The sequence below is a fragment of the Pelodiscus sinensis genome, chromosome 2, assembly GCF_052426305.1.
Source record: "Pelodiscus sinensis isolate ZL-2025 chromosome 2, ASM5242630v1, whole genome shotgun sequence".
Classification (NCBI taxonomy): Eukaryota; Metazoa; Chordata; order Testudines; family Trionychidae; genus Pelodiscus; species Pelodiscus sinensis.
The window spans coordinates 138,243,305-138,258,973 of NC_143053.1; the positions used below are offsets into that span (position 1 = coordinate 138,243,305).

Sequence of the window (15,669 nt, forward strand, 5' to 3'; positions counted from 1 at the left end):
TAAATCAAAGCCATTAACACCTCCTTATCTTGCTACTCCCTTTCAAGCTTGAGAGCAGCTCTGTTTAGCAGCTACTTGACAATACCCCACCCCTGCCAATCAGCTGAACTTTCTGAGTCAGCTGACTATGAGGCTCAAACAGCAATGCAGGCTCCCTGCAGCATGGGTCAGAGGGGAGGGGTGGGACTGAGCTCCTGCCTGCGTGCCAATGAAAATCAACTCACGTACCACTGATGACATGCACATCATAGGTTGCCGACCTATTGTGGGTGCTCATGGTATTAAGCTGTTAATGTGAGAAGACACCTACAGGCCTGTATCCTATATGAATACCTAAAGTATATCACAGTAAATCTGCATAAGCAACCTCTGTCCCAGATACAATTCTTACTCAAAGGTCCCTCAGCTTTGGAGGAACCAAATAGAGGAACTATACCTATTTTGAGCTGGTTCACCTGACACTAGAACCATTCAGTAACCACAAAAGAGGCAACAAAGCAAAGAAGTTGCTAGAAGGGTCAAAGGTAATGGTTTCGGGAATGAGATAATCCGTAGTGTTAGGCATCACGCTCAACTAATCTATAAAATGTACCCATAAATTCTTACGGTGAGAAAATAAAATATGGCCATGGTAGGTTGGGTCAAAATCAAGCAATATTCATGTTGCTTAGTTTAGAGGGCTCTCTGGGTACTTCGGTTCATTCTACTGCACCTCTCCTTAGCTTTATAGTATATCTTAGCTGCTCTACACTCTACCTGCCTGGACCTTCAACTCATCAGCATGCTAGGAGCAAGGCTGGTCCTCCATCTCTTAACACCAGGTCTTCAGAAAGGAGTGTGAATATACTGGGTTAGCAATTCTCTAATTTTGTGATGCTCCAGAAGGAATCCTTAAGATGTTTATGTTTTAACAACTATATGTCTTTTCATGTTTTTTACTATTTTACTTATTTTAATAAAGTTTTTACTGAATTTGTATTGTCTCTGTTTAAGTGCCCTTGCCACGTTTCCTGAAACTCCCTTTCTGGGACAGAACCCTCTCTGTGCTCTCTCCCTCTGTAACCTAGGTTGGGACAAGAACCTAAATATCTTCCGGTCAGATGTGGTAAGTGGCAAGCCCTAACCCCTAGCCCAGAGAGTCTCAGTCTGTAGTCACCTTACAGGTGATCTGCAGCTTGAGGTCAGGCCTCCTCAGACCCCGTAGCAGGAAGCCTGAACTGGTGCTCCAGATTCCCACTCAGAAGGCGCAGGGAGGGGGTGAAAAAAGACCCGACCTTCCCTGCCAAACCAGCTTGTGGAGAGAGGCAGAGCAAGCAGCTCCACGTACTGCCGCTGCCCGTCTCAAGGCTTTCCCTGCTGCTCCCATTGGCCAGACTTGCGGCCAATGGGAGCAGCAGGGGGCCTCGCTTGGTAGCAATGGGAGTGTAAAGCCAGGTAAGCACCCCACCTCATGCCCAGACTCTGCATGCCAATACCTCTAACCTCCTCCCCCCCACCAAGACCCCGCATCCCCTCCTTGTGCTTACACCCCTCGATGCTCCTGCACTCTCCCTCCCGGCCACACACTGCACGTTGCCCTGCTCACACCCTCCACTGGGCCAGACACCCTATTCCCGGCATGATCCTGCGCCCTACCTCCCATCCAGACCTCGCATCCTCACCCCCTCCTGCATCCCACCTCTTGCCCAGATCGTGCACCCCATCCCTCTTGCTGGGTGTTAGAGGGTAAATGTCTAATTCATATCCATTAAAAAGCAGAAAGACATACTAAACATTTAGTAAGTGTAGTCAGCCGTCTTCCTGAGGTTCACAGTTTGTAAAAGACTGTGTCAAATGTTACTGTACTCATAAACAGGAATTACTATTACAATATGTGGATGCACATATTTGATTTTTATGTGCTCTTTACCCTATAGAGACAGAAAGCAGGCAATGAAAGTGAACCTGTAAGAACCATCCAAAAGTCTATATGTAAATATAGTTTTCCCACACTAACTTTTCAGCTTACATGCATGTTAGAATAACTAGTATCCCTTTTAGAAAACATTAATGTTTTAATTTTTTTTAAAACTTACCATTCTTGATGAATAAATTTAATACTGCCAGTACACACACAGGGATGATAGAGAGGTTTCTCAGGTGTTCCTTCAGACCGACACACCCTACATATGTCTGTTGGTCAAAACAAGAAACTCATTATTTTGCTCAAAGTTTCTCACACACATAACATCAAAATAAATTAATAATCCAGGATAATGGAAAAATATAGCATTATGATCAAGGATCATGCCACATAGCAAAAAAAAAAAAAAAAAAAAAACACACCAATTTAAAATAAAATAAACTAAAAATGAGCAAGACATATTTTGAAATTAATTGGAGAAATAAAGATTCCATGAGCTCCAAAGGATCAGAACAAAATTCTGCCTCTTCTTTGCTGAACATCCTGCCACTGAAAAAGATAGACAAAAATTTCTAACTTCTACACAAAAACAACGGATTGAAAGGTTCTGGAATTAATATGCATATACAAACACACAGCTGCCAATGATGGAAATGCATGGGCATACTGGGTGTGAAGTTATCTGTATTGCTAAAACAGCAACAAATATGGGTCATCTGAGGACATGAGCTGATGCTCCCAGACAGCTGCATCTCTACTTGGCATTGGAAGACGAGAGTGACATAAACAAAAGACCAGAAGGACTGAGGTCTATTCAAGCGTATGTCATTTGGGATACAGGCCCTAACTCTAGTAAATTATTGTTCTCAGCACTCAGCAGGAACTAAAAAACAAACCTACCCACTGCTTTAAAGTGACAAAAGCTGAAAGATATACTAGATCAAGTGAACACAAGTTCTACCTAACAAAAACAATATAAGCTTCAGAGGGTAGCCAAGTTAGTCTGTACAGGAAAAAAAAACAAATGATCTGGTAGCACTTTATAGAATAACAGAACATGTAGATGGTATCATGAGCTTTCGTGGGCACAGCCCACTTCTTCAGATGACTGGAGTTTTGAGTTTAGAATGTGCAGACCCAAAATTAATAGGAGAGAAGAGGGGAGACACAGGGAGCAGAGGGTATAGAAAATCAAAAGGAAAAACAGGAAGGCAGAGCTGGGAATCAGTAAGCACCTGAAGACTGGGTAATTAAAATGAAGCAGATGAGAATCAAAGTCAATAGATACCAGGTATCAGGAGCTGAAGGAGAGAAGAATAAATTCTGCTCTCTTGTTCCATAACCTTATCACCTAATTTTTCTTGAACTAATGTAGCTATGGGAGATTTTCTGATATGAAAAACATGTTATTTCTATTTATAAGAGCAGACATAAAGCCTATCCCAATTTTAGATGCTCTTGACAATTAGCTAAACACAACGGCTGTGTCTACATTGGCCCCTATTCCGTAATAGGGATGCTAATGCAGCACTTTGGAATAGGCAAATCCGCGGGGGATTTAAATATCCCCCACGGCATTTGCATTAACATGGCTGCTGATTTTTCTGGCTTGTAGATAAGCCGGAGAAAAGCGCCAGTCTGGACGCAATCCTCCGGAAAATAAGCTCTTTTCTGGAGGATCGCGTCCAGACTGGCGCTTTTCTCCGGCTTATCTACAAGCTGGAAAAAAGCAGCAGCCATGTTAATGCAAATGCCGCGGGGGATATTTAAATCCCCTGCGGATTTGCCTATTCCAAAGTGCTACATTTGCATCCCTATTACGGAATAGGGGCCAATGTAGACACAGCCAACCAGTATAGATAGAACATTTAAGTCAATAAAATATTTTACTTAAGAGTCATTATGATATCCAAAAGTCATCTGTAAAAAAAATCATCAACTACATGTCTTGTGTTAAACATCTGTCAGAGTAAAATAAATGCCCCATGTGTAACCATTTAGGTAACCAATAAACTAAGCTAGGGGCAGCAAGCAGCTAGTCTGCACAGGGAGCTGTTTTTCAAGCCAGCTCCCCTTGTGCGGACCAGCTCCCGCCTGCCACCCTGCACTGCTGTCTCTAGTACAGAAACAGTCACATAGGGTCGCAGGGGCTCCCTGGGAGTGGGGCTGGGAGTGCTGCTACTGGTCCCACCTCTGGGGATTATCGAATAGTCATATAACTGACAAGATTTCATGCGGTTACACAACTATTCAATTACACTATATTTTAATATCCCTACTTAGTACAATGGGACCTTTGCTTTGTTTAGGGCTTGTAAGGGCTATGGCAATATTTAATAACCTATACCTTTGTCACCTGAAGACTGGATTACTGTAATAAACTCTACATGGGAATACGTCTTAAATCAATTCAGAAACTTAAGATGCCACATTTTGTACCAGCTTACATATTAAGTGTTACTTCCCTGGAGTACAATATGATCTGTACTAGCTGCCTTTTTTCTTCTGGATGGAAATTAAGGTACTAGTCTTCACCTTTAAAGCCCTAAATGATTTCAAATATTCCCCCTGGAGAGACCACATCTCACCATCCACAGAATACTTTTCCAGCTTTAATTGTCAAGATGCATAAACCGTATCTCCTTTGATTTCAAAGAAAGAAGATTGGAGAGAATACATTATCTCAAGGGCATGCTGCAAGGCACATGAATTTGTGGAAGTTGCTGTGAAGAATGGAGTTATATCTAAGAGAGGGATTTGGATTCTGTGCTTTTGTAAGAAATTTTATTCCTGGCTGTCAGAGTAAGTTTCTCTAGCTGGCACCAGGAGATTCTGAGAACTTTTGGAGAGGCACTTTTTATTATTGTAGAAATCCAAATATATACACATGTGCTAGGCCTAACATAATGCAGACTGTAAAGGCAACTCAGCTTCAAACTGTTCAGTCTCCTGAGGGCAGCCACCTAGAATTACACAAATTATTGCCTACACATTGCAACATTCAAAATGAGTTCTGGCTGTGTAACAGGTATAATTTTCTACCTGTGAATAGAGTGCTCATCTTCCCCTCTGTTGACATGAAATGTGAAGGGAAATCCAGGCTGTATATAACTATCTTGAAAGAAGTTGTTAAAGACAGACTGCCTACTTATTTTTCTCTGTACATACTTCAATCTACTATTTCCCCCACTGGAGATCTCTTCAGCACCTGATGCCTAAAATTGGAAATTAAGATATTTACCTATAAATTAAAATTTAATTGCAAAACAACAGAATTATCCTCCACCAGCACAAATTGGAATTTGTTATACAACAGGAATGGACAAAATGTGTCCCCCAGGCTGAATATGGGCCTCGTTCGCTCTCTCTCTCTCTCTGTACCAGCAACATGTGCTCAGCTGCCCCTCCCTCCACCTTCCTCTATTCTGCAACCCAATTGCTAGCTATATAGTGGGGTTGGGAGGGGGGTGGAGGAATGTGGCCTCCAGCCCCTATACCCCTGCTCTGCAAAGCAGGGGTCAGGAGAAGGACACACAACTGATCTGCTCCAGTCTGCAAGCTGTGAAGATAGGGTGTTCACCTCAGTCTTTAAAAGGCAAGCACACTGCTTCTAAGATCTGTCCTGCAGCCAGCTCTCTAGCTCTCTCCCTCTTACTTCCTAACTGTCAGGATGGTTAAACACTGAAATAAATTGCCTAAGGAGGTTAAATCTCCAGAGATGGAGATTCCACAAAAGCAGGTTAGACAGACGTTATCAGGGATGGTCTAAACAGTGCTTGGTCCTGCTGTGAGGGTAGGGGACTGGACTCGATGACCTCTCAAGGACTCTTCCAGTTCTAGTATTCCATGATTCTATACTCACACACTCTTGCCCCACACCCACCCATTAATCCATCTCTGCAAAACAGAGGAGGAGACTGAGTAGTAGTGCTCTGCTCAGAAAAAAAAATTGTATCCATATCTGAAAAATGAACCACAAATATCTACGTCCACATTTGTGGATGCAGATACAAAACAGTTATCTGCAGATCTACAGGGTAGGGATGTTAAATTTTGATTTATCAGCTAATCAAGTAGTTAAAGGAATTTCCATCGACTACCCGATAAGAGGGGTGCTTGCTATCCCACTATGCCTCTCCCTTTGAAATGTACAAGAGCCCTTGTATATTTTAAAGGGAGAGGGTTCCCTCTGTCTCTCTCCCTTTGAAATGTACAGGAGCTGCCTGCAGCTCTTGTATATTTCAAAGGGAGAGAGGCAGGGGAAACCACACCAGCAGGGAGTAAAGTAGTCCCGGCTGGCACAAGTTCCCCTTTGTGCCTCTTGCTTTGAAATGTACAAGAGTGGAAGGCAACTCTGGTACATTCCACAGGGAGAGGATCAGCAGCAGGACCTGTGCAGCCTGTCTCTTGCTGAGTCCAACAGCTCCTGTTTGCGGTGGACAGCTCCCTGCTGGGACCCATGCAGACAAGGGCTACTTCGCAGCAGCCTCTTCAATCTCCCTCCCGTCCACACTGCCTCTCAGAGTCAGCAAAGGGGGGAGGAAGTGACTAGTCAAGTCATTATGACTATCAGGTAAGTCGAGTCACAACGACTTATCGGATATTCAACTAGTCACTTACATCCATACTCTATAGAGCATGACAGCTTTCCCTGTCTTAAAGAGACAGTGCATGACATCTAAGAAACTCATCCAGCAGCAGCTAGCACACACATACTCTGTGCCACACACAATTTGTGTCAGAAAATCTGCCTCTGTCTCTTCCATCAGATGTTCTGTCCCTTTCTAGGGGCCCAGAACAAGCCCGACAACTTACCAAATTCAAGGAATGGTCCCTCTACCAAAATTATTGCCTACCCCATTATAAAAGGAAGTTTTTAGCTTTTCAAAGTTCCTTTATAAAAAATGTGCATATTGATTTGGTCATGTGGTGACCAAGTTTTGACAGTTTTATAGTGACATAAGATCATGCTAATGAATTATACTTATAACACGTGTTTACAGAAGAGATAATCAGAGAAGGGGAACTCTAGTTTTAAACCAGCTTTTGAAGAGTTATTAGCTAAAAGTTGAACTTCCCAGGTCTAGCACCCTTGGGACCTGATCAGTCCCGAACAACAGATTTTGCCAAATCAGGGGAGATCAATGCTTGCCCCTCCACTCTGGCCACCGGACCGTCCTGACACTCTGCTGCTCCAGCTGCCAGAGTATCAGCTCTCCTGATGCACCACTTCTCTAGACACGGGCCAGCCAGGGCTCTGGTGCTCCTGGCCAGCTGCTGGTGGGCAGGCGCTCCACACTCTCCATTGCATCTTAGTCTAGCAATGCTCCTAGCCCCAGCCTGCTTGTTTTTTTCCCTCCTCAAGTGCTCCAGCCCGAGAGCACTCATGGGCTCTCCAACAATGCTGGACCAGGGATGTTATTGGACTAGGAACATCCAGATTACAGAAATTCAATCTGTACTACAATTCAACATACACCAATTACTGTTAGCACTGGGGCAAGCTGATAACTTCACGAGTGAACCAGAACTTGAAAAAGCAACTCATTCAGTCCCCAAGGTTGCATGAAAAAATGTCACTTGTATGTGCTTTACAAATTTAAACGTTGTTCAAGTTAATACTTCTGTATGTTCTATACTAGTGCCCTTAGGTTTCTGGTGGTTTCTGAATGTGGCCATTCATTCTTCCTTGTGGCTAGGGATGTTAAATTGCATTTAATCAACTAATTGACTAGTCAATAAGCAGGGGAAAACTGCGGAGCCGCACCTGAGTTAGCTCCCGGCCCCGGGAGCTAATCCCGCTGTAGCTCTGCCTTTGACATGTATTAAGAACCAGCAGATTCTTAATACATTTAAAAGGCTGAAACACAGCAGGGCGGGCCAGGCACAAGATAGGACAGCCAATTCCCGGCTCGTGCCTGGTCCCCGCTACACCCTCACCTCCTCTGCTCCCTGCAGAGATGGTGCTGGGGGGCTGGCTTTTAAGCCGGTTCCCACAAGCACTAGCTCCTGGGGGTCCCCCCCCTTGCTGCCTCTCTTCGATAGAGGGAACGAGGGGTGGAGGGGTTAGTTGAGTCACTAGTCGACTATCCAATAAGCATATACTTATCACATAGTCAACTAGTTGTTTACATCACTACTTGTGGCCACTTTGACATTTTTCCCTATTATACTCATTTAGCTTTAAGGAAAAAAGCCACGTATGCATGTCCAAATCATTGTAATTTATTTATGGAGGGTTCTTTTGGGGGCAGACTCAAAATTAATGTACAGTTGTCTCTATTCTTTACAGGGTCTGAACAGAATAGAAACAAACTAGAAGATTTATCCAGAACTGCTTGGGTCCTTAACTCAAGTTTTGTTTTCCTTCATTGAAATCACTGCTCAGAGGTGAGGATGAGAGGTTCAGTAAGCAGGCTGTCCTGGGGAGAGAGGAAAACCCCAGCCCTCTCTCAACACAGCAGCTTGGGGCCAGGTGAGAAGTACCTGTCTATGGCCACTGCAGCAGTGGACACAGCTAGGGGAGGGATACATGTCTCCCAACTGGTGGGAGGGAAAGACAGACAACTTCTCTGAATTATATAGTAAACAGCTGTCCCTTTCTCCATGCCTGCTCCCCAGCTATGGTCCCTTGATGCCCCCCTGTGGTCATTCTATTTTAGGAGGAACAGTTCCATTCAAGGCACATCCCATTGTCTTGGCACAACCAAACCCTTACCATGCTTTAAGTTATGATAAGAGGAAGCTACATACCAAACTAGGTGGTCCTAGCTCTTACCAATTAGGAGGAGTTCTTGAACAGACAGACTCAGACAGAAAGATGAACACAGACAAAGACACAAGCATCCTCTAAAACATATAGAAAAAGTACTTTGTTTTTGGTTGTTTTTTCCTTTAGCTCTTCTACCTAGTAAGTCTGTTTTTGGGAAAAATGATACTTGTAAATGTATTAATATCACTTTGCATAGCAACAGATTTGCTAGCTAGCTGGCAGTGAACAGTGACATTAACAAACATCAGTTTTCACAACAGCCTTATTCTGACCTGGCAAGCTGGGGGATGAATTAAGCCCTGAATAGGGAGGTGGATAAGGAGGCAGCGGTGGCTGGGGAGTGACCTTAGAGCAGCAACCCAAGGCATGGAGCCTGCCCCTTCTCAGCTGAAGTCTGCTACCCACCACTCCAGGTCAGAAGCCCAACTCCCAGCAAGATATAGAACTCAAGAGGCTGCCTGCTTGTCTGGCATTTGTGGCTCCAGAAAGGGACAGAGCCTAACCCCTATTGGTGGCCCCAGGTGAAAAGCAACTGGAGGAATCAATTGAGGGTCATGTTCCTCTTAACCCACTGCTCAAAGAAGAACGAATTCATAAGGGGAAGTAGAAGTAGATGGCAACCTAGGCAGTAGTGACCATGAGATGGTTGAGTTCAGGATACTGACAAAAGAAAGAAGGAAAGAACAGCAGAATATGGACCCTGAACTTTAGAAAAGCAGACTGATTCCCTCGGGAACTGATGGGCAAAATCCTCTGGGAAACTAATATGAGTGGGAGGGAAAAGGAGTCCAGGAAAGTGGGCTGTATTTTAAAGAAGCCTTATCAAGGGCACAGGAACAAGCCAACCCAAAGTGAAGAAAGAATAGCAAATACAGCAGACCACCAGCTTTGCTTATCAGAGAAACACAAAAAGGAATCTGACATGAAACTTGGACAGATGACTAGGGAGGAATATAAAAATATTGCTTAATCATGTAAAGGGTGTAATCAAGAAAGCCAAAGGGCAACTGGAATTGCAGCTGGCAAGGGATGCAATGGGTAGCAAGAAGAGTTTCTAAAGATATGTTATCAACATGGTCAGAGAAAGTTTGGGACCCTAAGACTGCGTCTAGATTGGCATGATTTTGCGCAAATACTTTTAACTGAAAAGTTTTTCCGTTAAAAGTATTTGCACAAGAGAGCGTCTATACTGACATGTGCCTTTGCACAAAAGATTTGCTTTTGCGCAAAAGCATCCGTGCCAGTGTAGATGCTCTCTTGCTCAAGAAAGCTCTGATGGCCATTTTAGCCATCGGGCTTTCTTGCGCAAGAAATTAACTTGGCTGTCTACACTGGCCCTTTTGAGCAAGAATATTTGCGCAAGAGGGCTTATCCGGAGTGGGAACGTCGGAGTATTTGCGCAAGAACCACTGATTTTGTACAATACAAAGTCGGTGTTCTTGCGCAAATACTCGCGGCCAGTGTAGACAGGCGGCAAGATTTTTGCCAGTCTTGCCAGTCTAGATGCACCCTAACTGTAGGTGGAAGACATCTCGTGACAGATGGTGTGGAAAAATGTGGACTATTCAATGCTTCTGTTCCCCTTGATCTTAACAAGCAAGGTCAGCTCCTAGATTGCTGCACTGGGCAACACAGTATGGGAAGGAGGTGAGCAGCTTTCAGTGAAATACAGTAAAACTCCATTAATCCGGCATCCAATGCTCTGGGACTCCTGATGGTCCGGCACCATCAGGAACCCGGAAGTGCTGGGGCAGCCGGACAGGCTTCCCCCATTCAGCTGCTGCTGAAACTGACCAGCAGCTGAATCGGGGACCCCTGGGGCAGAGCTGCTGTAGTGCTGCCGGGTTGGCGGCGCTACGGGACCAACCCGGCAGCACTCCAGCTGCTCTGCCCCAGGCGATCCCAAGAGCAGCTGGGGTGCTGCCAGGTTGGTCCCGCAGCCCTGAGGGGCAGCGCTACGGGACCAACTGGACAGTACCACAGCTGCTCTGTCCTAGGTGTCCCCAAGAGCAGCTGGAGTGCTGCAGGGCTGGTGCCGTAGCGCCGCCCCTCGGCACTGCGGGACCAATCCAGAGCACCCCAGCTGCTCTATTGCAGGCATCCCCGATTCAGCTGCTGCTGAAACTGACCAGCAGCGGCTGAATCAGGGACGCCTGGGGCAGAGCCAGACTATCGTAAGGGGGGGCTATGAGGGGCCTGGGGTGGCATCCCCTCCCACCCCACTCCAGACCCCTCATAGCCCCCCCTTCTGATAGTCCGGCATATTTGATAATCCGACACCCCCTGGGTCCTAAAGGTGCCGGATTATCAGAAGTTTACTGTAGTTAAAAACTATTTTAAAAAGCTGGACATGCACAAATCCAAAGGTACTGACAGAGTTGGCTGATGTGACTGCAAAGCCATTTGGCCATTATCTTTGAACTCATGGTGACTGGGAGAGATCCCAGACAATTAGAAAAAGATAAATATAGTGGCCGTCATTTTAAAAAAAAAAAAAAGAAAGAAAAGCAAAGGAAAATCCAGGGAACTACAGACTGGTCAGCATCACTTCAGTTCTTCGGGGGGAAAAGATCAGACTGCAGGTCCTCAAGGAACCACTTTAAAACAGTTGTAGGAGAGGAAGGTGATCAGGAACAGTCAACATGGATTCACCAAGGCCAAGTCATGCCTAACCAACCTAACTGCCTTCTATGAGGAGATAAGTGATTCTAGAGATACCGGGAAATCAGTGGACATGATATACCTTCACTTTAGCAAAACCTCTGATCCTGTCTCCCATAGTATTCTTGTAGTATGGCTTAGATTAATGGACTATACAGTGGACAGAAAGTTGGCTAGATCATTTAACTCAATGGGTAGTGAACAACAGCTTGATGTCTACTGTCAGCCAGTATCAAGCAGAGTATGCCAGGGGTTGGTCCTGGGGCCAGTTTTGTTCACCATCCTCATATCTGGATGATAGTATGGATTGCATCCTCAGCAAGTTTTTGAATAACGCTGAGCTGGGGAGAGAGGAAGATACGCTAAAGCAGTGGTTTTTAACCTTACCGCAGCCTGCACCCCTTTGGTTCTTAAAATATGTTCTCACACCCCTTATTAAAAATCGTTGAAGTAGGTCAGTTCTTTAAACTTAAGGGTACATCTAGACTACAGGGTTTTGTCGACAGAAGTTTTGTCGACAGTATCTGTCGACAAAACTTCTGTTGACAAAGAACGTCTAGACACATTCAGTTCTGTCGACAAAGCAGCTTGCTTTGTCGACAAAACCCTGTAGTCTAGACACGACCCTACATGCAATAATACCTTCTGTCGACAGAACTCTGTCGACAGAAGGTGTTATGCCTTGTAAAATGAAGTTTACCAGCGTTGACAAAACTGCTGAGTTCTGTCGACGTTATGTCGACAGAACTCAGTGGTAGTGTAGACGCAGGTATAGTTTTGTTGACAAAAGTCCACTTTTGTCGACAAAACTCTGTAGTCTAGACACACCCTTGGATATATCATAATCTGGCATGTCTCACACCCCCAGAAAGGGCATCTTGCCCATGGTTGCATGCACCCCAGGTTAAGAACCACTGCACTAAAGGATAGGGATAGGGTCCTGAATGACCTAGACAAACTGGAAGATTGGGCCAAAAATCGGATGAGATTCAACAAGGAAAAGAGGGCAGAGTCCTGCACTTAGTACAGAAGAAATTCATGCACTGCTACAGACTTGGGACCAACAAGTTAAGTGGCAGTTCTACAGAAAAGGACTTGGAGATTACAGTAGAGAAGAAGCTAGATATGTCTCAGCCTTCCTGGCAACAAAGGCACACTGTTAACAGCATATCAGGCTGCATTAATCAGACACTGCCAGCAGATATTCCCCTCTATTTTGCACTGGTGAGGCCACATTTGAAATATTACATTCCCACACCCTACCCCACCCCACAAGAATGTGGGGAAACTAGAGAGAGTGTCCAGGAAAGGGCAATGAGATCATTAGGGGGTTGGGGTGCATGATTTATGAGGAGAGGCTGAGGGAAACTGGACTTATTTAGTCTGCGGAAAAGTGACGAGGGATTTGATAGCAGCCTTCAATTACCTGAAGGGGCATTCCAAAGAGAGTGGAGCTAGGCTGTTCTCTGTGGTGGCAGATGACAGAATAAGAAGCAGTCTTAAACTGCAGTTGTGAAGGTCTAGCTTGGATTAGGGATGTTAAGAAATGTGTAATTTGTTAAACGTGTAGTGGACAAAATTTGTCGATATATGATTAAGCGAGAAGGGTTAGCAAGAACTCAGTCCCAGCTCACGTCCAGTCCCAGGAGCTAGCCCCGCTGCAGCTCTGCAAGGAAACTATTTTAGGAACCAGCAGGAAGTCAGCCTGGCTCAGCCCCAGCTCGTGCAGAGCTGCAGCAGGCATAGATGCCTATTATTTTGATTATCCCACTCCGGAGGCTATACTCCATTGCTAGTACTAATAGTATCCCACCTCCCTAAAACAACTATCCCCATGAATCCTAGGTCTTCCATGACCATGGCATTCAGAAAAGCATATGACTACAGGACACTTGATATAAATATATAAAATCATGAAATGTGTGAAAATAGTCAATAGGAAAGGGTTATTTACAGCTTCACAAAATGCAAGAATTAAGGGGCCATTCAATTAAATAGTCAGCCTATCTAAAAACAGCATGAAGAAGTACTTCTTCATACAACACACAACCTGTGGAACTCTTTGCTGGGAATATCAAGAAAGACTAAAGTATAACTGTATAAAAAAATAATTAGCGAGTTCATGAAGGATATGTCCCCAATGGCTTTTTGACATTATAGTTAGGGAGGCAACCCTAGGCCCTGTGCATCCCAAAGTCTCTGAAAGCAAGAAGCTGGGATTGTATGACAAAAATTGAATCTCTCCGCGAACTACCATTTCATTCCCTCTGAAGCATCTAGTACAGGTAACTGACAAAACAAGATACTGGGCTAGAGACATTACTCTGACCCAATATGGTGTTCTTATGCCTCTAGGGCCTGATCCACGAGACACATTCACTCAAAGGCTATAAAACAACAATCCAGGAAACAGCTAAAGAAAGGACCCCTCCCTTATAACTTTTAGCCCAGTGATTGAAGAACTCCTTTAGGACACGGGAAACCAATTCCAGACTCCCCTCTACCTGTTGAGAAAATGGGATCTGAACATGTATCTGCCATCTCCCAGCTGAGAGCTCTAATACCTTGGGCAGCCCGGGTCCTGGGCAACCTGAGAGGGTGGCTCTGAGCCCCCAGAAGGAGTAGGACGTTGGATGCAAAAGGGGTAGGGCTGGGAGACTTCCCCAGCGGCAGAGGGCTGCAGTGATCATTTAAAGGACCAGGGATTCCCCTTGAGTTAGCAGCTGGGAGTCCCCTGGGCCCTATAAACTGCCACTGCAGCCCTCTGCAGCTGCCATCATGCTAGGTTTCAAGTCAGCTGCCCCTTTTGCACCCCATCATCAGCAGTGCTGCTGAACCCTACTAGCAGAGCAACCAACAAAGGGAAAGGAGGAGGAAAGGGCATTGACATTAAAATGCTGATGGCTGCATATGGTTCAGATGCCATGCCGAGGGCTGGGCAAGGGCCAGAGTGACTGACAAACCCTTTAAATAGCCACAGCAACCCCAGGGCCATTGCCAGGCAATGCGATAGCAGCAGGCCAAGAGCCACAAACCCTTTTGTTGTGTTTTTAATTCAAAGCCTCTGGGCCCAGACAACTCTGGGAAGAGGCTAGTTTTCAGCCCCGCCCCTTCCGGGGGTGGAGCTGGCCCATGACCGTGTATCAAAATTCATTAAGTGCCCCCTAGCTAGGCTGTACTGGCCCACTTTCCCTGCTGGCCCTAACCACCTATACTGTTGACATTACAGAAGACTCGCACGTAAAGAAGCCTCCCAACGCATCTCTGGCGCTGGAGAATGGCAGAGGGCAGCTGTAACTGTTACCGAGCCAGGGCCCCCCTCTCAGTACCCCCCCCCGGCCGCACTAGCGAGGGGAGTGAGAGACGCACCGAGCGCCTCGGAGGCTCCGCAGACGCTGTGGGGGCAGAGCGCAGGTGGGATGCGGGGGACAAACGTCGCAGGGCGACACCTTCGACACCCCCCGCCCTGCTCCGGGCAGGACTCGCTCCGGCTGCCCCGCGCCCCCAGCCCGGCACGCGGCGAACGCCAGGCGCGGCCGCCGCACCGGGGGCGCCACGAGAGCCCGCCGCGCTGCAGGGGCCGCCCCGCCCTCCCCGGGCCCGCGGCCCCCAGCGCCAGCCGGGACTCGCCCCCTCCGCCCGCCCGCGCGGTTACATAAGCCCCCCCCTCCCCGCGCCGGCACGCAGCGCCCCCCCCCCCCCCCGCGCAACGGCTCGGGCACCCGCCCTGCCCCCCGCGGCACCTGTAGCGCCGGGCGCGAGCTGGGGCGCCCCTCCCCCGTGTAACCTCCTGGGGTCGCCCCCCCCCTCCGGGGATGATGCGGGCGCGGGGGGGGGGGGGGGGGGGGGGGGGAGAAGCAGCCAGCAGGCGCGTTACCTTCCTCGGCGGTCTCCATCTTGTCTCGCTGACGCAGCGCCGCGGCCGGCGGGCGGATGGTGTGACCGCGGGGGGGAGGGGCTCGCGGCGCAGCCAGCACCATGGAGACCGCCCGACTGAGCCTGGCGGCCTAGAGCGCCGCGCTCGCCTCCAGCACCCCCCGGCGGCCGGCGCGCGGGGAGGCTGTTGCGCCGGAAGGCGGCGGGGGGGGGGGGGGGGGAGGCGAGACCCCGGGGCCCGCCTGTGCGCGTGGGAGAGACTAGCTCGGAGTTCCCGGCGTGTCTGCACGTGTCCGGGAGCAGCCGGGCACCGCCGCAGCACGTGCGCACGCCCCTGCCGAGGCACATGCACGGGCGCGCGCACCCGCTATTCAGCTGCAGCAGCATTTACTGACATGGCACAGACGGAAGCGTTGCACGAGAAAGCGATGAGCGGCTCTGAAACGTGCCCCTTTCC

General features: G+C 47.4%; 1 protein-coding gene across 2 annotated transcripts in view; it reads right to left on the minus strand.

Annotated features, from left to right (window-relative positions):
- The window catches only part of MARCHF6 (membrane associated ring-CH-type finger 6), a 100,166-nt gene extending 84,798 nt beyond the window's left edge, over positions 1 to 15,368 (minus strand). For both annotated transcript variants that reach the window (XM_075921472.2, XM_089776440.1), the window contains exons 1-2: positions 15,214 to 15,368; positions 2,076 to 2,172 (exon numbers count right to left, since the gene is read on the minus strand). In XM_075921472.2, coding sequence (XP_075777587.1) covers positions 2,076 to 2,172; positions 15,214 to 15,316 — 200 coding nt within the window. In that variant the 5' untranslated portion in view covers positions 15,317 to 15,368. The remainder of the gene's footprint in view (positions 1 to 2,075; positions 2,173 to 15,213) is intronic.
- Between the last annotated feature and the right edge of the window lie 301 nt (positions 15,369 to 15,669).